Genomic DNA, 23,505 nt, shown 5'->3' on the forward strand with positions numbered 1-23,505 from the left:
TAAAGTCATGGTTAATTAGTTACTCTGCTTTTTCTTTGAGGCAGGATTAACAGAGGCTGTCAAATGTAATCTGCTTCAGGGACTGCAGATGTAATATTCTACATTTCCACAATTTGGTCTATCTTCAAAATAACTGACATTAAATAATATATATTGCAGTAAGATTAATTTAATCAGTAATAGTTGGTTTATTGGAGCTTAAACAGTATACATAGGGAGCTTTTGCTTGGCAAGAAAACTGATTCTAAATGCAAGCATCTACATCTGCTTCTATTTTAAACAGCCAAATACCACATGTGACAGTTCTGGAAATCTTGGTTAAAGTGACTCCCACCCACTCTATAAAAAGACTGAGCAGATGGGGGTGACATGACAGGATTGATTACAGGATAAGAGCAAAAACTAAAGTCAAAAAATTAATTTCAGTCTGTCATTAAGCTCAATGACAGAGAGTTTTAGACGCTTCAATTTAAAAACAAATCACATAATTTATTCAAACAGCAAATAACAGAGTGAATCTGCTGTCCATTATTTTTAACCAAAGGTTTAACTTCAATAAAGCTAAAATAGTTCAAATAATACACTCTAATCTAACAAATTGTATAGTGTGTATGTTCTGAAATCGACTACAAATCATGCCTTTGATATTTTGTTTAGGTACAATGTTACCCAACATTTGAGTGTCTTTTTGACAGGAATAAATGCAAAAAAAATGCATGAACAATATCTATTAACACAGGATATATTCCTGTTTTATCCAGTTAATCACACGTTTTAATTGCACTCGTTTATAAATCTCTAGTCTCAGAGATGAAGAAAATGGCAAAAATGACTATTTTTTTTAACCAAGTTTGTGGCTTTACTCCACAACACTAGGAGCACTAGTCTTAAAACCTTTGACTTGTTTAAAACATTTGAATTGTCTTGCACTAGTTTTGCTAAAACGAAGAATTGCCATAGATGCAGGTTAAAACTTTGCTCAAAAAGAAAGAGAAACATTGGCAACATTTAAAATTGTCCAACTACTTTCTTTCTTTAGCAGAAGCCTATTATTCAGTTTAACCAATACACCTTGTAAGTATGTTTTGCTTAACCTTATACAAAGGTACCTTTCATCTCAAACACAACTCGCCAATACGCATATAATCTATCAGGGTCCATTGAGTGTTAGAATTGCCTGATCTTCAATAAAATAAAATAAAAACTTCAAAATCATTTTTAGATGTTTAGGCTCCCTTAGTGTGATATTTCAGTTGTGTGAATAATAACATAACAAGAGCATCTGACATGTTAACACCTTTATTTTACAAGCAATTAAATCTTCCCTGAAATGAAAACAGATGCAATGCAGATTGATACAGTAGAATGATTTTGACATTCATGTGAAAACGCTGCTCCCTGGTGGCAAACGGTGACTGTCACACGATGTCCGGACACACTCCACCAGAGAAGTGACGCTCTGCTGCCCATTAAAGCAACTTGTAATGAATATAGTGTAATGCTTCAAGTACTCAAACCGTTTAAAATATCCCAAAGTATTCACTAACCCTCACTCTAATTTATTATTAGATTCATGAATATATTACAAGCAAAATAACTTAATAAAGGCCCAATTAAATATCACAGGTATCATGTAGGGCAAACAGTTAGGTCAAGGGTTCTGTGTCCTGGGGATATCCACCGTCATTAGATCTGAAATAAAACAAACATTTATGTTAGATTGCACTTGTATGACAAAATGGGTAGGGAAAAACATGACGTAATAGAGGATTTGAATACCTACTCACCTACACTTTGTCAATGCCAAGCTCCTCAGGTGTAGAGATGCCAAGCTCCTCTAATGTTGGCTTCAGCTCTTGGATCAGATACGGGTAGATATCTTTATGAGGGCCGGCTTTATCCTGAGGAAATGTCAAACGGTCATTAATCATTAACTCAAGTCCTCCAGCTGCAAAGATGCTGGTTGGCAATAGTCCCTGAATTAAACACAGAAGGTGCCCTTTATCTCTCACCTTCACAGCTTCCAAAATTCGGATAGCGCTCGCCAAGTCGTTTAGCCTCCGACAGGCTTTCAGAGCTGCCTCAACTATCTTTGGCTCGGGTACCAGATCATAACCAATCAGTGTGTTCATCCCTGAAACAAGGAATTATAACTGGTAAATTGGAGAACAGTGAGGAAATTAACACTTTTACTATACGCTGCATTTCTTTCCTGAGGCCAGCCATACTCCATATTTTGCATATTTGAGGAAATCCTGTTTAAAGACCAAAACCAAAAATAAATGCAGTCATCCTCACAGATTTATTTTCAAACTATCAAACCTACCTTTTCTCAGTTCCCATGCATCAATGTCTGACTTGTTGAAATAGGTGACCCAGCGGGCATCAAACTCCTCGTCCGTCTCCTGCTTCCCATGCGAGTAACCCCTCGAGGCCAAAAGAGCTGTGTGATGTAAACACACACATAATGTGAACAAATATGGAAATAGTGATCTCCTTTCAAAGCATTCACAATGACAGCTTGTGTAAGGTAGCGTAGAAGGGCAAATACACTCAAGGGCATGTATCTACACTACGTGAAGTGGAATAAGGACCATTTTTGTATAGCAATGTTATGCAGCTGGCTCTCTTCCAGCGTCCTTATATGACCTGGCTGCTACACCTACCAGCAGGAAGGCAGGACTTTTATGTTTCCGCTATTGTTTTTGATTGCAGGACTTTTACTTGTAACAGAGTATTCCTACATTCTGATATTTCTACTTTTACTCAAGCACAAGATCCGAGTACTTCTCACACCTCTGAAATCATCGTACATTTATATCAATAACGCTGTGGTGAATGGAAGGCTTAACAAGAAGTTAGCAAGTTAGCAGCTAGCATCAGCAGAAGAACCACAGGCCCGGGCTGAGCCTCACCGACTGGGTCAAAGCAAGGACACAGACACCACCAAGCCCAACACTGGGACATTTTCACAGCAGCTTTTACTCAGAGTGTTTGGGTACTGCTAGTATTGAACGAAAGATTAATTAACCTAAGTAAAACATGGTCACATTTGACATCGCGGCGTGTTTTTTTGTTAGATGCACCGGTTAGCTACAGCCAGCGGCGATTTCAGCCGTGAGGACACACATGATTTCAGGCTCAGCCCGGATCATTTTAAGAGTTACAAAATTACATTTAAAAATGAGCAAATACCTTGACATCCCGGCTGTGTACGGGTGATACTCCGGACACCGGAGACCGAGAGACGGACGGCTGCTCTGAACATGATGCGGGACAGCCAGCTACACACACCGGGGAGAGTCTGAAGGAGGAAGCTAATGGCTTTAGCTCGGCACGTACGCTGTCCCCCTTCTGCGCATGTGCAGACTGCAGAGCTCATACATGGTATATTGTCCTTTTTTGTTGACCTACTTTGACCATGACATTGACCCTAAAATATGTTCTAAAGTACACAGCCTTTTCATGGTTTTTCAGTTGTATTCTAATTAAAATATTTGAAATGTCAAGCCCTTAAACATACAATTCAGCTGTTATGTTAAGTTTCCATATGTAAATAAGTGAAACCTCTAGGTCATATTCTCTACTATGAAGTGTTTTTCCATGACAGGATTTTTATCAAACAATACAAGATATATACACTCCATAACATAATAAAAAGGGGACATCCCTGGGAAGGAACATCATCATTATGAAAGTTAATCCTCAAGCAAAACATTGTGGTTGATCCATGAAAATATACATAATTTCACAAAAGTAAAAACCAGAATAGAGAATTTTGACGCAAACAACAATGTTTGTATTTTACCTTTTGTATGAGAGGATCTCTGATATCTAGTAACTATTTTATATTGCTGTTATCATCATGTGAACATGTACAATGCTAAAATTCAAAACGCATTTTAACATGCAAACCCATTTCTTTATTATATTCTAACTTTTTTTTTTTAAAAACTTTTTTATGCATGCTTCTACGTAACATTAAGCTGTCTTTGGCTCTTTTTCTGCTGTAACAAAGTACATTTCCTCCCTGTGGGACTAATAAAGGTATTCTGATTCTGATTTCTACATATCATTGTATCATTCAGTACACTTCTTTCATTGTCAGTGAAGTTGCATACTGATGCAATATTGTAGATTATGATGAGGAGAATGTCCTTAATGTTGATCATCTGGATGAGAAATATTATAGTATTATAATATAATATGATTATTCCATATTATAGGCAAACTTAACGTGCAGAGACATAATGAAATAAACCCCTGATCAAGCTTAATATGTAAATTATCAGATATTCCACAGGCTGTAGTTCAACATCGAAATTGAAATTCAAAGTCATTCAGGTTTAAAGAACAATGTAAAAGTACAAAATACAGTTTGTCCATTTGGTAAATCTTAATTTATTGTCAATGTACCATACAAGGTAATCCATTTGTAGTCTTATTATACTACATAAGAAAAACACAGAAATGTTTTTATGATTGAGAGCCATACAGCCTGAGAAAAGAAGCTGCTCTGTAGTCCGGTGGCTCCTCCTCAGAGGATATTTTTGTATCAGGTGAACAGGCTTTCAGGCCACTTGCCGGCACACTGTCATACCAATATCACTGATGCTCAGTGGATGGGTGTACTTTTCCTCTTTGTATGTTTCCAGTTAGGATGCTTTCCGTTGCTCCTCTGTATAAGTTGGACTTGACAGACGTTCACGAGGGACCTACACTCAGTCACCCAGACAGACTCTCTTGGCTGTGTGCTGTGAGGAGGGACTGTGAGCCGGCCTGATCAGACCTCTGAGTCTCTCTGCGTCCTCTGTGGGGACACTCTTGGTTTGGGGGGGTTGGTATCCAGGCTCCTGGGGATCCAGAGGGTCTTTAGAGAGCAGGATACAGATGGCAGGGACAGTCCTCTGCATGGTTATACCTGGGGCTCCCTGCTGGGGACTCTCCCAGACCTCATTCACCGTCTTGTAGTAGAGCTTTGACACCTGGTGGAGTTCTCCAACTTTTCGTTTCAGAATCTCCACACAAGTGATGGTCTTGGTGACTCCTCTTCCTGAGCCAGTGAAGACCACCTGTCTCAGCGATGTCCCATTGCTGTCTTTCCCTTCCCCTTCCCCTTCCATGCGAGCTGTTGCAAACCGCAGTAAATTACGGATCTTGCTTCCTTCTTTCACTCGCATGTGCAGGATGTCAGCTGCTAGGCCAGGGATCGGATATGGACTGCTGTCCTCTGTGCGGCTGACTCTCCTGAACTTGCTCTGGCCAAGCTTTGAAGACGAAGATGAAGGTGGGACATCAGGGTCGGGGGAAGCAGACTGTTGTTCCATTAAGGAGCTGCTTGTAGCGTTTGAACTCTGCATCTGACCTCTGGGTTCACTCATGGTTTAAAAAGCAGTTAAATAACAGATCAGAATGCTGTTTCTGAGCCTGCAGCCTCGGATTAGTTGCATACCTCTCCTAAGGTCAGAAACATGTTTTCTGTCCATTTTGCATAAGAAATGTAAAACTGGTCAGCCTTGTAATCCAAACTTCAGTCTTCTCCTGTTCTTCTTTCTGTCCTCTGTACATACAGCATCTTCTCCTCTTTGTCTTCTGAGCACTGCGATGACAGCCAGCAGTGTGAAGAGGGTATTTCTTCCTCTAATCCCATTGAAGTGAAGGAAAAGATGTCCTTGCTCTTTTCAGCACTGAGGACAGCTGATGCCAACAAACATATGAGGCTCAGAGAGAGACATGTAGAGTGGGACATAGGGCTCTTAAAGGCACACACATCATTTAATAATGTCTGTCACAATGTAGTTGTTGGTATTTGAAGGAAGCTTTTGTTGAACCCTGAAGGGCTCAGAGGTTTTTTTGTCCATGTGGATGCTTGAATTACATGGATGAATAAACATGAGTTAATTAGATTAAACAAGGCGTGCAGTTGAAACAATCCCCTGTTTCAACTGATTTGGTTTCGATTGTCAACGTTTTTAATGTGGCTTTTTGCAGATATTGCACCAGTCTCACGTAAAGATATAGAGAAATAAAATAACAACTATGGCAACATATCATGGTTTTCAAGGCAGCGTTCCCTTTGCACTATCATCAGAGAGCCATATGGTCCTTCAGAAATCTCTTCCTTTGGGCTATTACAGCGACTTCAGTTCTCCTCCATTGACTGCTGGCCTGACCCAGAAAGTGTGTGCTACCTCCTGACATTCATGAGGACAATTGTACCTCGGAGCGTGCCCATTTATTTGTTTGCTACATTTGCATAAAACCAGAACTTGAAAGAAAATATCTGTATCCAGATGCAAACAGATGAGTTTTCCAAGAGGCGTTCTCTGCAGGAGCAGAGCCCAGGGAGGCAGCTGTGGGGCTCATGTGGAACCAGTACACTGTTATAATGGTGCATTCTGCCTCACAGGATGGTATGCACCCCATAATATCCACTGACTCGAACAGTGAGCACAAAGATGTGGTTCTCGTGGTGTTGATATATCCCAGAACAAAATGCTATTGGTTCCATGAGAGTAACCCACTGGCCATGAATGTCAATTTAATGCATTTTAACTGTCCATCAGTGATTTCTCATTATGACAATAGTGGTAAAAAAAAACACTCTGATAATGTCTGTGGTTTAGTCACTGCATGTGCCACAAAAATCCCAAATCCTTTTCTTAGTTTGAGACTTTCTTTTGTGTGTGTGAATCCTGTGACACATCTGTGTTATGTAGTTATGCAGTGTTCTTTTCCCTGAGGTAGAATACTACACAGGCTCATGTTTTAATGTTCTCACAATAAGATCTAAACAATTCTAATTTTAAAAAGTGTAGCAGTCTCTACTTGAAGACATTAAGAGCTGCTATAACATGACATGATGAGGTTTCGTTGGCTTTGTGAAGTAAAGCCCTCAGCAGTTGTTATTGTAACACTTCCATCTTGTGGTACAAAACAGATATTACACATATCTGTTTTTGTCGCTCTTCAAACATTTCATTAAAAGGAAAACATTTGATAATTTGAAAGAAGAAAATTATGTTTAATTGAAAAATGTGTGGTTATAAAAAGGTACAAAATATGTGTTTACAGTACAAACGTATAACACATATTTATAATACATATTTACACAAGACTATTTGGGTGTGTCAGATAAGACAAAATGAGATGTAAAGCAAACAAATCTTTACAGATGCCTGAAACAACACACCCATTTCATCTCGTATTATTGCAGTTGATAAAAGAAAGAGAGCTCTTCACCTTTGTGGTGTTTTTTTCTTTACTTTGAGTTAGCGTTTTTCATTTAAATAAAAGCTGACAATCAAAGAAAGCAAAACCTATTTCAGTCAGTGTGAAAAATAAATAAATATGAAGTCTACACTCTTATGATAAAGCATTTGTTTTCTCAGCACGGCTTTGAAGCAATTACTTGTAAAATGTCCCTGTGGATCTTGTCCTCCTCGGTGTCGATGTGAACATCTCCCACCTGACCGTTCTCATATCTGAAACAGACAAAAGCAGAATGTTGTGCAAACCTGCAATATCATTTGAAATGAATCATAACTCTGGGAGGCCGAGAAGATGTGAAGGTATTTCTGTTTCTGCTGCAAGACTCACACAAAGAGGAAGCGTGTGCACACATGGTCGGGGATCGGACAAACCCAAATGTTCCCATGTTTTTGAAGGTCCTTGGAAGTTATGACTGGCAAGATATGCAGACAACATTTACAAAACAACTGTCCCAAAATAATTCCCACAATAATCAAATCAAGGTTATGATCTGAAATGTACCTTCACAGAGAGCAATGCAGTTTAGATTCCTGTTTTGCAGAAACCTGGCTTGACCCAGTGGTTCCTAATACAAGGAAAGACAAAATAAATACAGTAAATACAAAAAAATAAGAAGATATCCATGCAACCGGTCACCTTTTGGACAAACATGACTGTACCTGATTGATTCTGTTTATTTGGTTGTATTTCTTTATGAGTTCTTCTTTGGTGTCCATTTGGTGTCGCCCTTTACCCATCTCTGCACAAAGAGGGAGGGTCAGTTTTAAACAACATGCTAAAATCAAAAGATGATGGTCATTTTTGTACAAAATGTAATTTTGTTTGCAAAGTATTATTTAAAAAACAGTACGAAAGTGTGCATTCATACCAGAATACCCAAATGATATGCTCGAGATAGGACTCAGATAGATGCCTTTCCCATATGCAGCTCCATGAAGCTTGAATAAGAAACAATGTGACTTAAGTTCAAATCTGTATGGTTTTATAGATTTAACTCTCAAAAGATAATCGAATAAGGAATCCAAGACCCTTTCATATGTTGATACTCTACCTGTAATTTTGTATAAGAGGCATTAATCAGCCCCTTTCTCAAAATAGAGTGCCAGTTTTCAATGTGGGAACCACTGCAAGAAGAGAAAATAGCATCTAAGCGAATGGAGCAGGGATCACATTATGTATGTGCGGTGGATATGAAGGTTTGATATTAGTGGCACAGCTTTGTATTTACTCACTGAAAAGCAAAGGTGCTTCCATAAAGTTCCCTGGCTGTTTGAAAGCGAGCCTCTCTAGACGGAGGGCTGCTGATCAACAGGAACTGATGGGGCGTGTGCATGAACTTAAGTTGCTATTGTGCACAAACAGGAAAGCTTACAATTTACAAAAATTATAAAAACAATATACCACGTCATTTTTGGCTAACTGACATTTTGGGTAGATGTCATTGTCTAACTGTGAACTGCTCTATGTTACCCTGTCCAGCGGGAGCTTGACAATGTGTGATGTGTTGCTTGCTAAAATCCTATTGTAAAACAAAACACATTGGTATGGATATAAGAAACATTTGGATTTGACTACATCTCACATTAATGAAATAGAATAAAAGTATGTTTAGATTGTATCACTCACCATTGTAGTAAGGGATGAGCGAGAGGGTCTATCATGTCCATCTGCTTCTTTATTTCAGAATATGGACCCTGGATAGGATAAAATATCCTTTTGTATTAATGCGACTGCCAAATTCACCAGCTTTCAGATTATTCTGAGAGGCCTTGAACCCCATATGAATTTAAAAGATTGGGTGATAAGTGTTGGATTTATTTTAGGATCAGTCACCTGTGACATCCTCCTGATTAACAAGACATTATCCAACGCTTTTTGCAGCCTGTCGTAGCTCTTTCTCTGCAATGACAAAACATTATTCCTTCAGAATAAAAGCAATGTCAGACTCAATAATTATAAATCAAGTAAGTAATCAAACATATATATATCATTAGATACATTTAGCTGAAACCTTAGGATTAAAGGCCAGGGTTTGTGGGTTGCAGGGATCAACCACAGAAGGGTATGGTTCAAATACGATGGTCTTGCGTGAAGACTGAAGGGCGGCACTGCACATGGCCACCAGCAGGTCAGCCACCTGTAGATCAGCCATTACTGCAATGCATCAATCTTACATTATGATTGCCCAAACCAACTATTAAACTACCCATGAAACTACCTATTTGTGTATGTTGGTTTCTCCTATACCTCTGCACCAGTGGCAACCTCCTCTGTAGCTCCAGACATAACCCCAAATGTATAAAAGGAAAAAACACAGAGCTCTCTGGTGCAAACGGCTGGCTAAAAACACACAAAAAGTAAAAATCAATTGAGTTTCAACCGTTTTTTCTTAATCAGCAGATAGGCCACTAAATCTTCAGCTTATTGTGTGAGTGTACCTGTAACAAAGGGCCGTTCTGTAGCACATGTCGCTCATCACAGACAACACAGTATTCATTCAGCGTCGGGAGTCTCTGCTCCACATACCTCATTACCTGTCAACACAATGGAAAACAACATTATAGGTTTTTATTGCATTTCCTTTTACTATCTGCTTTATATGAGCTTAAACTTCAATTACAATTGTGATGTCACACTTTTTTCAATCAGAAACTCAGTGCAATATTTCTGTATTGTCTGCACAGCAAACCAATGGATTATTTGACCCATTACAACATGTGCCCTGCAATTAGTATATTAAGTAACTAATTACATTTCAAAGTGATCTGACCCAGCAGTGATTGCTGCACTGGCAGAAAAAGCATGTGGTGAGTTTGACTCTCAGACAGCTTATCTTTAATTTCCCTCTCTGACAAAACATAGTAGTATTTGATGTCTTGCTTTACCTGCACCAAGAAGCCATGCTGCAGAGTTGGGGTGGTCTTACAGTGCTTGATGGCCTGGGTGGAGAAAAGCAGCTCTATCAGCTGTTTGGTGCTGAGCTGTGCTGACGACTTTACCGCAGACACCACCACCCTCTGTGAGAGAAGAAACACAAGCACTGTGGTTAAAACCTACAGAACCCATATTTAGGAGTAACAAAAACATTGAAAGGATGTTTCAAATATGGCCGTAACCATAAAATATCCAGGAGAATCTCTCAGATGAGTGCTTTAAATTCACCTTTCCACTGGGTGTGTAGGTGAAGAGGTCCCCTGGGAGGTTATTGATGGTGTAAGAATGTGCACGATTTATTTTCATCGCTGGTGAAATGATCCTCCCTCTCGCAGGACGTTCCTGGAGCTCACCGGACCTGCTCACAGTGAGGAACAGTGAACGTTGACTTCAAATCAGACCGACTCAGCAATAGAACCGCTGGATTCATCAGACGGTCACATACTTTGCTTTTGTGAGCCAGATGCGGAGTCTTGCACGGAATTTCTTGATAGTTCCACTTGACCTGAACCAGCTGTGTCCTCTCTTCTGTCGGAATACAACGCTCTCACATGTCAGATGTTTCCACTCCTGAGATAAGAAGACTGTGAGAATACTGGGGAGCAGAAATTAAGAGTTAGTTTGAGCCATTGTGGAAAAGCTTACCATAGACGGCTTTGGATGTTTCCAGACTATTTGATGTGTGTTTGTCAGCCTCCTATATGGATTACAAGGGGCTCGCTCCACCTACTAGAAGATTTAAAAAGCCCTTATCATCTTTATCCATGGTAGATCATTAATTCAACCATAAGACAACATCGATGTTGCACATAATGCTTGCTACATTACGCAACTAACCAACTTGTAAAAACCCAGACCATGGTGTATTTCTAAATGTATTCAAGTAGTTTTGTAGCCTTAACCTAAAAAAGGCTGCTTATAACTACAACCATATTTACTTTCACCAAGTGCAGGTAAGTGAAATTTACCTATTTTGCCCTGTCTATACCATTCAAATAGAATGCATAACGACTGAGTTAAATGATCTGATCTCTTTCGTAACAGGAACTTAAAACCCTTTACAATATTTGCCCAAACACTCACTTCTGTAGTTGCTTCCTCAGGCTGAAATGATCTCTGTTGGACGGTTGAAAGACTTCAACTGAAGGAGCTGTTTCGAGAATGAACACTTAATCAGATGTTACATTGATTTATAGTAAATGTAGTTTGCAGCAGTGTTGTTGATGCTCACCAGGTCCGTCGAGATACTGAGACGAAGAGAAGTGCAGACGGATAACAATGGGATCCGAGAGGTTAATCCTCCAGGCCTCGGCTACTTCCTCCTTCGGACACCACACAGCACAAGCATATTAAACACACCAACATGCCACAACAACAAACATGTCAATATACTGAACTTGAATTGAGTGTGTTGTAATTCACGTACATCCAAAACGTTGGTATTTATCTTTAAGTCAACATCCACTTCTTCAATTGACACATAATCCCTAAAAGAAGAAGAAAAGTAGATGGAGAGTTGACAACGTAGGAAAGCAGCCGAGATCCTTAAAGATCATGAATAAGAAAAAGGTCCTGACCTGATGGAGACTGCAGAGTCTGAATACAAAGTCATGACTGCCTCTATGTCAGTATCCAGCTGAGGGTGGTGAGTCAGGTCGGTGGCACAGCTCTCCTGCCGAGACAAACACTAACACTTTCCTCATGGCCCAAACAGCTCAGCACCGCGGGGGGCGAGGGATTAACGAGTCACATCGAATAATGGCTTAGAAAAGGGATTTTACGCCTCCTTAAGATATTAAATGTTGGTCACACTTTATTTTCATGGACCTCTTCATTCCTTGTATCATTTTTAGCCCACGATAAACACTTAAAAACGGTTTACTGTAGCACTTTACGAGATGTAATCAAGTAAATGGAACTGTTTGAGTTTGTATTAATATATGTTATGTGATAAACTCCATAGGCCGTTGATACACAAGATACTGCTGAAAGTCTAGTAAGTGGTAACCTTGAGTTAGAAAGTTAGGGTAAAGATTTTTAAGTTTAAGCTTTTCAATATTTAGTTAAAACCATATATTTGAAACCTGCTGTATAAAGAGCTCATCAGTGTTTCATTACACAAGATAAGGAATGTTGTATGTGATGTCATATGTAGTTTAATCAAGTATTTATACCTGTTTGTTATTTATTTTTCAGTTGTAGTTGCTTCAAAAATGATTTGTCCTTAAATCTGCTTAAAACTACATCCCAGTGTTATAAATGATTGATCACATCTTTATACTCTTGTTTGCATGTCAAGAAAGGTTTCATAATATATAAAGGTAGTGATTTTGCTCCGAACATCCAGTGATGATAATTTGTGTTTTTGTGCAACCATTGTAGGTAGTTGTCTTAATTTAGGTGTGAGATGATAATTGTGTCAGTGCTTGAATAACATTCAATACAAAGCTTACATGGACTCCACACAGGATTTCCTCCGAGTCACTGTCCTCATCAGTCTGGCTCTCGGTCTCCTGTCGGGTTAATGGGAAAATCTGTCAATCAAAAGATCTTCTCTGCTAATTACTTCCTCCTGTCTTCCTAAAACAAGTCAACTATAGCCATGCTGCTGAGACTCTCACCGATTAAAAAGTGTATGCAGATAAAACTATCGATCCAAAGTAAAAATTCTGACCAAATGCAATTAATTGGCGGATGATTTCAGATGTAAAAAAGTATGCGTGTCAATGCAAATACTTTTCTACCCTGAAACAGATTCAACAGATTCAGTGTGATATTATAAATATGAGTAGTAGAGGGTTGTTAAAGACTCACCATGTGTTCAGCTCTTTGGCACTTCTCCAGCATCAACCAACAGTATGCTTCCCCAACTGTGACTAATGCTGGAAAACACATGTGACTTCAGATACTATTTACCAAAATGAACACATTATACCTTTGAATACAAATATTTGTATTTACCTCCCTTTGTGTGAGAATCTATTGTAAAAAAAATAATACAATCATTCAAAAGACTAAAACAAGTTAAGTGTTTACCTTTCATTCCTGAAAAAAAACCATGGATTGTCCACATATTCCAATCAAAGAAACAAAGTGATGATGTACAAAATAAATTCTCACGTCCATGTGTGAAGATCAAACGACAAAAACAATGAATATTGCTGTTTGAGTGCTCTGCAGTGTTTGCTGTGAGTGTTTGGCTCTCCTCCTGCCTTTGGACAGCAGGAAGTCTCACATGTTCAGTCTCAGACTTCAGAGTCACGTGATTGGCCGATGATACCGACCACCTGATCAGCTGAACCTGGTCCAGAGAGGGGAGAGGCTGAGGACAAGACCTGCAGCTCTGTCAAGCCAAGACTTTGCTCTGATGCACACTTACTGATACTTTTACAGACTTACTTTTTTTAAAGGATCTGTACCAAACAAATATGTTTTTAAAGTCTTTATAAGACCATTTGCAGGCCGGGATATCTCTGCAGGACCACAATAATTGATTGTTATTTATCACATCGAATATTTATAGCATTTAACCAATATTGTGCTTCCTGCAATTTAAATATTGCTACTCTGTATTGCTTTTTCTGAATAAATGTGATTAATTTTGCAGCCCTAATATTATTGCTATCCTCTTTCAGACTATTAGGAGGAGAAAAACAAACATAATCCTCATGCTATCCTCCAGACTCTTCAAAAGTCTGATTCATGAATCAGTTTAAAGACTGTGAAAAGAAAAAGGGCCCTGATGCATGTTTGAAGGATGGTAATATGGGTGAGGTTATTTTTATTTATTATACCTGTCAGTGGGCCTCAGTCTGACCTTAATTGGCAGTTACCCTTGTTGGCCGTTACCTGCTGCTCTGCAGTCTGGACAGATTAGACGCTGCTACGACTGCATACATCTGTGCAGGTCTTCTCTCAACAAGTGCTTTTCCCAGAGTAATCCACTTAGACTGGAGTAGGTGATGGTTATGTGGCTGTGTTTATTTATAGTGGGTAGACACTATAGCATGAACCCTATACTTTACAGAATACTGCCACTTTAAAAGCTGTGCATGAACATTGAGAACATCAAGCAGATTGCATTTCTACTGCGAAGAGCCAACACTCTGCCAACGCCTCAGACACTTTAATATTATATTGTGTTGTCTTTGTATCCACACATTTGATACACCTCATGTTATGTCATCGTGTTAGGCCTTAACTGTCAGGCATCAGAAGATAAATTAACAACAGTTTCACAGTGAATTGTGTAGGGATCAGATTTCCACAGCAACCAGCTTGTATACATCTATAACTATGTAATGATGCATCTGTTGTATAGAAACCAAGTGGTCAAGATTGAGCATTATAAATAAACTGTAAAAATAAATAAAAAAATATTCTACTGAGATTAAGATATCTCTATATCTCTTTTGTTTAATTTAAATTAACAGCCACAATATATATTAAGCGAGGGAAATAGGGGTATAACAAGGAACTAATGTCCCAAGCTGGATTTGAAACCAGTTATTAGGGTCTTCCACCCGACAACACCAGAAAGCTAGACCTCTTTACATATACAGGATAAAATCATATAGACACGCATACAGATTTTAAACACACAGACAAGACATTTTAATCTATGTTTAACTCATTTAATTGGTTTACTATTTGCGCATTGCAATCATTGCAACTGTAGTTAAGGAAGAAAGCCTTTTGACCTGACATTGCAGTTACTGTATAGAACAACCTAATATCCTCCCACCATTCAGCACATATCCTGCAGGATCACACTGTCACTGTTACGGTGTGTGAAGCAGGTAGGACCCAAATGCAGATTAACGTGAAAATTCCTTTATTTCAAGGCTATTCTAACAAAGACAGAACAGAACTCTCACCGAGGACAAGCCAAATCACAAGACGAACCAACACTGAACACAGGAAGAGAACAGACTAAATACTGGGAGGGGTAATCACAAGACGAGAAACAGCCGGGCAGGGGAGGAGAAACACAAGGGCCACAGGTGAACACAATCAGACAACTAGACACACCAGGGAAACTAACGACAGGGGAAAAACACAGGAAGAAGAACCAGACAATATACAAGGAGGAAAACACCCATAACCAGACATACAAAACTACAAACGTGACAAAACATGAGAATCCTGACAGTCACTAAGAAGACACTCCAATCAGTCATCCACAAGAGAGAGCTGTTGCTGAGAGGGAGAGGGAGAGAGAGAGGGGGGGAGGCAGATGGACAGTATGTCCTGCACTATATGGCATGCAGACTATTTACTAAAACAAGAGTAAGTGATTGTACATCAGTGTGCAATTGATTGAACAAAACAAACTCATTTGTATTTCTGTGTCTTTCTCACCTCTGTACATCAACATTATTTCAGAAGAGGGACAATTGAATGATGATTTTGATTGAATAAATAAATGGAACAATGAATCAATGAATGTCACTGACGAATGCACCATTTTTTTGTTTTCTCCCAACAGTGTTTTTTATTTAACATTTATAATTATTTTTAATGTTTTGCAACTCAGAGTTATGTTGTCTTTTCCTTTGTGCAATGCATTGGGAGAATCACTGGCAAATAAAAAAACGGAGTATGTTTACATACTGCACTGATTGTACTTGAATGCATTATGAGTACGTTGCATGGATTAAAGACATTGATAGAGGGTGTCGTTTTTTCTCATACTGATATTCTGAACAATCTGTGCTATTGTATTAGCTGTAAAGTGTCTCCACTGTAGGCTATTTTTATTATATGTACAGCACTTTGGCTCGACCAAAAATCGTTTATAAATGTGCTATATAAATAAAACTTGATTTGATTTGATTTGATAGGACGTGTATTATTCAAAAAGAGCTGAAAATACATATATTTTTAAAAACAAGATAAATTGTTAAAATGTTGTGAAATAATAAGGACAATAAATGTGACTATATTAATCTAATTGATTATTCAAAAGTGTAATAAGTAAATTTGGCTCAAATTCCGAAGACAAATGAACACAATTACTTGTGTGTTATATGAAGGTAGATATGGTGCAAAATGCGAGAGTGTGTAAAACCTGATGTGAGCACTTGCAGAAAAAAATCTGAGCTTGTGTGCATACATTTACACTTGTATAAAATATCCACGTAACTGTGAACCAAATTTGAAGTCACAGAAGAAAAAAAAAGTTTTGTAGCTTGTTCACTTGCAGAAAAATACATATTTTTAAAATATATTTTCCATTACAACTGCAACTTTATTTATTACAACCTCTCAAATCAGTCATTACAACTTGACGAATCTGCTCTGTGGTAGTATAAATCGACGAATCTGCGGTCTTGACTTTTGCTACACTTCTTGCGATAAATGTGTTGCAAAAGTAATTTTCACCTGTAGATGTGGGGGGAGGGAGGGGGGTTGGAGCGAAGGGGCGGAGCTATCAGAACAACGAGGCTCGGGTCAGTCACGTCGAACCGGATGAGAAGGTCCTCGCTGCGGAACGCGGAATGGGGCGGGGTCGGATAAAAGGCGGGGTCGGACGTCCGACCCCTCCTCCGCCCCCGCGACCCCGCCTTGTGAGTCCACATTACACATCAGCTGTTTCCCTACCGCCAAGAAGAAGAAGAAGAAGAAGAAGAAGAAGAAGAAGAAGAAGAAGAAGAAGAAGAAGAAGAAGAAGAAGAAGAAGAAGAAGAAGAAGAAGAAGAAGAAGAAGAAGAAGAAGAAGAAGAAGAAGAAGAAGAAGAAGAAGAAGAAGAAGAAGAAGAAGAAGAAGAAGAAGAAGAAGAAGAAGAACCATGTGATCACCTAGTTGGTCTGTTTGTCCGCGTTATTACATTTGAAGACGATTATACATCATCATTATCATGGAAGGGAACGACCGAAGGTAATACATTATGTATTATGCAACCCAGTAGACATTCGCTGCCAAGTTCCTACCTTGTAAGTTGTCTGTATGGCCGTACCAATAAGTTAGCGCAGCATGCTTGGTCTTGAAATGTTCGTAAGAATCCATAGATGTAGAATATCTACATTGTTCATCTTGATGTGTTTTTAAATTCTTACAAACCAACTGAATCGATCTGCTTAAAGAAATAACAACATTTGATACATGTAGACTCTGATTTGAATGTATTCCATTTTGTGTTCTTCCTCAGACACCATAGCATTCTTACTGAGGGAGAAGAACCTGTGCCCCTACAGTCCGCCGGTTCACCTTTTTATCAGTGCCCATTCTGCTCTTATAAGACTGCAGAAAGGCATTTGGTGATTAACCACATACAAAATCATGCAACGGTGAAACATAAAGGTAAAAGCCAATGTTAGGGCATAACTTGAACAACAAACAAAATGCATGTGAACAGACAACATACATATGTATATATAGGTACTATATTTATCCCAAAGGAAAGTGATGCACAAGCAAGGTAGAAAGATACATATTTAAAATACTAGTAAAGGGTAAAAGTAAACAAGTAGAAAACTAACGTATTACCTTTATACTGGTGTACAGCAGAAATAGCCTTAAATATGCACTGTAAATATACTGCATCTATAAGCATATAAGCACTACATACATACATACATACATACATACATACATACATACATACATACATACATACATGTATTGCTACCAAAAAGAGCTGCAAACTATTGTTAACTGTCAGCCACTGTCAGTTGCAGCACACAAAGGTTAAAGGTAGCATAATGTTAAAATGTGCAACAAAAAAGAGGAGTAAAAGTAGCTCTTTTTTTCGTTTTAGTTTTTGAAAGTAGCTCTCATCCTAAAAAAGGTTGGAGACTGTTATAGAACAATACATTTGACAATTTTAAGCTTGAAAAATTAAGCTTAAGAGGAACAGGTGGGGCTTGAAAAGGCCCACCTGTTCAAAGTGGGGAATGACAGAAAAAGTTTGAGAACCACTGCTGTAGGAGAAGCACCCCTTTATAAGTAGTGCTATGGCGGCATCTCAGTGGTGCTCTGCAAAGAATATGGGAGATAAAGTCATCCTGCTACAAATTCTTTCCATGGCCCCACTGGACAGAGAAGCAGCTCTCCATAACCTTGGTGAAGCCAGCAACCTGTGGGACGAAGACAGCTGGGAAGACAGGATGGACCCATTTATGTTCAGGTTCAAATTTAAGTCGGACTATTTAATGTTTTTTGAGCAGTGCATTGACAAAGAAAACCTTAAGGTTCATGCCTGTTTTGAAGAGCGCGGTTGAATGTTTGCATCAGCAAAGCCTTTCACTGTTGTATAGATTTTTTTTTTGTATACTTGGTTTGGTTTTTATATTTACTGTATTTGCTTTTTCGGTTCTGTTATCTTAATGATTGTTCTGTTATATGATAAATGTTGTAAATAATAAATGCTTTTTCTATCATTCTATGAAATGCAGTGCAATGTATCATTTGAAATATATGGACTAGATATGAGTATGCACAGAACTAACTAAATGAATAATCAATTAAAACAAATATTAAATAATATACTTAAATACACTAATATATCAATTAAAACAAATATTAAATAATGAACTTAAATACACTAATAGAAAATATGACTTTTTATACCACATATTTAAATACATTCATGCATTTAATTAGTATGAAGTTTTTTAATTATATTTAGTCGAGTGCAGATTTGTTTGTACTTATTGTAGTTGTCCAGCAGATGATGCTGTTTGTGTCATTAGGATATCCATACACCCCGCCCATCGGACGTCCAGCCCCGCCCACATCCGACCCCGCCCCATTCCGCGTTCCGCAGCCAGGGCCTATAGAACCGGATGACTGCGGGGCTAACGGTTCGTGTCGCTACCAGTCCGCTGACATGGCGCATCAATCAACGGTAAATGTTGCCCATTACTTGCCCAGTATTACTTTGAATATTATTATTGTGATTGAGGATTAAATCCGCTTTGAAGACCACCGTTTTATATCGTGCAGTTTAGCGGCAAATAACGTCAGTCAGCCAGCTAACGCTAGCTTTGTTGAGTTTATGCGAGCTAAACAAGTAGTGGTTGCAGTCTACAGCAGTAATTAATATATTGTATAGCCTACTGCTTTGGCACTAACGGTTGATAATCGTTTATGAAAATAAAACCAATTGAACTGCACTGAAATAATGACAAGTTTTATAATTGTCTTGGGCTCCTGCTGTGTTTTTAAAGCCTTTGTAAATTATCCATGCTATTTTCTATTTAGAACGAAGACTTCAGAATCTTAAAATCCCTTAACGTTTGTATGCAATTGTGCTAAATTCAACTCTGGAATCAAGTAAATATTAATATGTTTGCATGACATTAGTTATTTATATTTTGCCATCACTGAACTATACGTTTAATACATTTAAGTCAAGCTAAGGTACATGTGATGGAAGCTAGTTAGTGCTCTTACCTGTGATGCCTCCTCCAAACAGCATAATAACCAGACTGTATCATTAAAACTACAAGTACCAGTTCTAGATCCTTGACTTTAGACAAACAATTCAAAAGACAACATGTATTTAAAGACCAATCTTTATTTGAAGGTGCCTCTTAACCTGAGATATTAGTTATACAGTAATAGTATTGACAATCTAAAAAAACTGAACAACTCAACAGTCAACTTTATATTTCTTATTGTCTAAAGCATTTATTATTTTCATTTTCCCCCTCTCATATTCAGTGTGGACGGATTGAGACAGCATGGTGTCCAGAGAGCAGCAGAGACTTCAGGGAGAAACCTCCGTGTGATGGACGTCCTGTCTGTTGGTTTGGAGAGGACTGGGGGTCTTTCCTCAGCGAGGAGGACCAGGCCTGATGGAGGAGCCCATGCTGGGCATAGCTGATACCAACTGCACAGGCCTAGTCGGTCACTTTATTTGACTAAATGTGTTTACTTATACATTTAATAGGTTTACACCTTCTGTCCATATGTGCTTTTTATTTAAAACATGTTTGATTAACTTTTGGTTCACATTTCAATAAATTGTATTTGTATTTGCACTCCTTTTGTCCATTATTCTTACTGAAAATGTTAGATTACACATTCACATCTGACTGAAGATTGGCCCCATTTATTTGTGACGTTGCAAACTCTGCGGTACAAGGCACAAGTGATATGAAGCTCATAAAGTGAGGCAACTAGAAATAATCAGCTGATGGAGTGTAGATGTGGAAATAGATGCATCCCATCAGCTGACTATGTTTTTCGCCACACTTTATAAGTCTGACTATAACCACCCCTTCTCTGAGGTGCAGGCAGCGTCACAAACAAATGATGGTCCTGATAGACTACAAAAATATTCGGTGTGCAGATCTTTTTTTTCACAATAAAAGTAGTTTCTTGGTGAATGTCCTGTACTGGTCTTAAAATCTCATAACATCAGCTTTTAATGTTCCTCTTGGATGTTCTTCTTGACCCTCAGAGAAGGAGAAGATGTCGTGTCTTTCAGGCTTGTCCTTCCCTAACAAAAATTACAGGAAACATAAAACATTATTGCAGAACAAGTGTGTTATTTATGAAAGAGGTGTGTTTGTGTTTAGGGGCTGTTGATATAATTATTTTTTAATTGTAATCAGATTATGAATGAACAGTATGAAGTTCATCAACATTGAAATATATGTTATCAAAATAATATTGAACTGTTACAAAACGTAGTGCAACTGTAGAAGCTTGCTCTGTTGTCTCACTGAATGAATAACTTTTACCACGTTTTTTTACAGACAATATTGAGAGATAAATAGTAGTAGTTCTCACTATGTGTTAAATATATTTGCCTTCAATACATTAAATTAGAAAGCTGACAAAGTCATATTGCTTGTTAACATCTAAATGTAACCTTTTGCATTGAAAAAACCTCAACTTCACTGATGTGTAGGTGATCTAGTATTTAGTATTGTTTAATGGAATGTATATCAGTGTATTCAAGTCAATACTTCATTCATTTAAACCAATATCTTTCTTGATTCTTTGTACAGTATGAAAAAAGAGTCTTTGTACCTGAGCTGAAGTTCACTGCTGTGAGGAGTCCAGTTCTGTCTCTCACTCTCTGGTCCAGCCTGTCTGCATCACCTGGACTCCTTAAACAAACAGATATATATATATATATATATATATATATATATATATATATGTAAAGTACCATGTGTACAAACAATATAACTGATTCTCTTCTGTTGAACATGTTGGATTGTGTATTGTCCGAGTCAGGGTCCTTTTTATTTTAGTGTAACTGGAAATTGTGTTACCAATGCTTACTGTTTATTTGATACCCATTTGGTAATACAATTAATAAAAACAACAAGGTTTGGGTTCGTTCTTCAGATGACTGTGACGTTAACGTGTAAGCTCAATAATGAACTCCAGCTCAACCAACCATATTGTAATATCTAAGTAATCATCTTGAAATATGACAATAATTGTAATATACACACATCTTATTGTGAGGCTGATTTCACATACACTACTTCGACGTTAGCTAAATAGAAAATAGCATGGATAATTTACAAAGGCTTTAAAAACACAGCAGGAGCCCAAGACAATTATAAAACTTGTCATTATTTCAGTGCAGTTCAATTGGTTTTATTTTCAGAAACGGTTATCAACCGTTAGTGCCAAAGCAGTAGGCTATAATATATTAATTACTGCTGTAGACTACAACCACTACTTGTTTAGCTAGCATAAACTCAACAAAGCTAGCGTTAGCTGGCTGACTGACGTTATTTTGCCGCTAAACTGCACGATATAAAACGGTGGTCTTCAAAGCGGATTTAATCCTCAATCACAATAATAATATTCAAAGTAATACTGGGCAAGTAATGGGCAAAATGTACCGTTGATTGATGCGCCATGTCAGCGGACTGGTAGCGACACGAACCGTTAGCCCCGCAGTTATGGAAGCAAACAAGAGACAGAAGTATTCGAATTGTATTAGACACCGAATTTATAGCATTGAAAATAATTACTTTGAAAATCATGTATCTGAATGTTTTTGCTCCGAATTTACCTATGTGAAATAAAAATGTAAAAATTCAAGTGAAAAAAATTCGAATGTTCAAATTCAGATCCCAAAAATTCGACGTCAAAAAATTCGATGTCAAAAAATTCGGTGTATAAAATTCGATGTCAAAAATTGCGATGCAGCATCATCCGGGCTACTCAGACAGGATAAGCAATCGAGCCCTAATGCAATCAAACTGACTTGGCCTATCAGAGCACGGCTTTGTCAGTCATGTGATCACAACAACCCGGGAGAAAAATGACGGAGAACAGCGGGGCTCGCCGCTCGGGTAAGTAGTCAGTTTGTGCTCTTTATCTTACAAGCAGTGAGGGCTCGACAGCATTTGTATCTTACATTAGCTAAATGAGTGAAGTAGCCTTGTGCCTTGCTGTTAGCAAGCTCCGTAGTTATCATTAATTGAAGTGAATCACAACGTTACCGTGTCCTTTTGTGTGTGTGTGGGGGGGGGGGGACGGTTTGCAAAGTAACGTAACGATCACTTCGGTTAGATAAGTCAAGTAGACCATGCTACACTATACGAAATACTCTCTTACAAAAGCCCTGCATTTAAACATGTTAATGTTACTTTAGTAAAAGTATGCTAGTATAATTAGCAACAAATGTTGTTAGAGTATTTAAAGTAGACACAAGTTATTCTATTATATTATATCATTTGATTTATTGTTATTACCGATGCACGAGTTGACTTAACTGTTGTAGTTGGAGCTCATTTGAACAATGAGCTAACTAATTATTACTTTCATAATGGTGTAATGTGCCGACTATTTTCTACATTAATAGATGAAGGTCTGGTTTGTTCAAAGTCTCAAACTAGTAGGACCAGAGCCCGAGAGACTCTAGGGCTCTGAGTAGGACATGCTGTCATAATTACCCAGAGTCCGAAGTGACACCTTTACAATGTTAAAGCTGTTAGATAAATGTAGTGACGTAAAAACTAAAGTATTCAAGATAGTGTAGTGGAAAAGAGATAATGTTTTTTTTTTTAAAATGTTACCAAAACAAAATCTCTTGTTTTGGACTGACAGTAATGATTCAAGAAATAGTAGATAAATAAATACACACACATCAATGTGTTGTGGATGGAACACAACAAATGGTGCTCTTACCTGTGATGCCTCCTCCACACATTATAACCAGACTGTATCATTCAAACTATAAGTAACAGTTCTAGCTACTTGACTTCAGACAAACAATTCAAAAGACAAAATCAACACAATGTATTGAAAGACCAATCTTTATTTCTCTCCTTTTGTTTGTGTTATTAAACCCTGTCAATCTAAAAAACTGAGCAACT

At 38.1% G+C, this 23,505-nt stretch overlaps 3 protein-coding genes across 4 annotated transcripts; all 3 read right to left on the bottom strand.

Annotated features, from left to right (window-relative positions):
• Positions 1-1,283: 1,283 nt before the first annotated feature.
• On the bottom strand, positions 1,284-3,357 carry LOC117538909 (cytochrome c oxidase subunit 5A, mitochondrial). Of its 2 annotated transcripts, none has more exons than XM_034204879.1 (5): positions 3,196-3,357; positions 2,327-2,443; positions 2,013-2,134; positions 1,784-1,901; positions 1,284-1,692 (listed from the first exon to the last, which is right to left on the bottom strand). In XM_034204879.1, the coding sequence occupies exons 1-4, from the start codon at positions 3,266-3,268 to the stop codon at positions 1,788-1,790; spliced, it is 426 nt and encodes a 141-aa protein (XP_034060770.1). In that variant the 5' UTR covers positions 3,269-3,357; the 3' UTR covers positions 1,284-1,692; positions 1,784-1,787. The 2 variants fall into 2 exon arrangements, with proteins under 2 accessions (XP_034060770.1, XP_034060771.1); XM_034204880.1 differs by having other exon boundaries at positions 1,780-1,901.
• A 1,364-nt stretch (positions 3,358-4,721) lies between these two features.
• On the bottom strand, positions 4,722-5,381 carry rpp25a (ribonuclease P and MRP subunit p25, a). Its single transcript, XM_034205002.1, has one exon. It carries the CDS (start codon positions 5,379-5,381, stop codon positions 4,722-4,724), a length of 660 nt encoding a protein of 219 aa, XP_034060893.1.
• Positions 5,382-7,218: 1,837 nt separating this feature from the next.
• parp6b (poly (ADP-ribose) polymerase family, member 6b) lies at positions 7,219-13,053 on the bottom strand. The gene is made up of 22 exons (XM_034205003.1): positions 13,021-13,053; positions 12,660-12,719; positions 11,784-11,878; positions 11,633-11,693; positions 11,438-11,528; positions 11,290-11,356; positions 10,652-10,801; positions 10,435-10,564; positions 10,158-10,289; positions 9,711-9,806; positions 9,520-9,612; positions 9,284-9,409; positions 9,106-9,171; positions 8,899-8,966; positions 8,743-8,791; positions 8,505-8,617; positions 8,324-8,396; positions 8,141-8,210; positions 7,932-8,011; positions 7,774-7,837; positions 7,600-7,684; positions 7,219-7,484 (listed from the first exon to the last, which is right to left on the bottom strand). The coding sequence occupies exons 1-22, from the start codon at positions 13,051-13,053 to the stop codon at positions 7,388-7,390; spliced, it is 1,899 nt and encodes a 632-aa protein (XP_034060894.1). The 3' UTR covers positions 7,219-7,387.
• Positions 13,054-23,505: the final 10,452 nt, after the last annotated feature.

This window comes from Gymnodraco acuticeps, unplaced genomic scaffold, assembly GCF_902827175.1.
Source record: "Gymnodraco acuticeps unplaced genomic scaffold, fGymAcu1.1, whole genome shotgun sequence".
NCBI lineage: Eukaryota > Metazoa > Chordata > Actinopteri > Perciformes > Bathydraconidae > Gymnodraco > Gymnodraco acuticeps.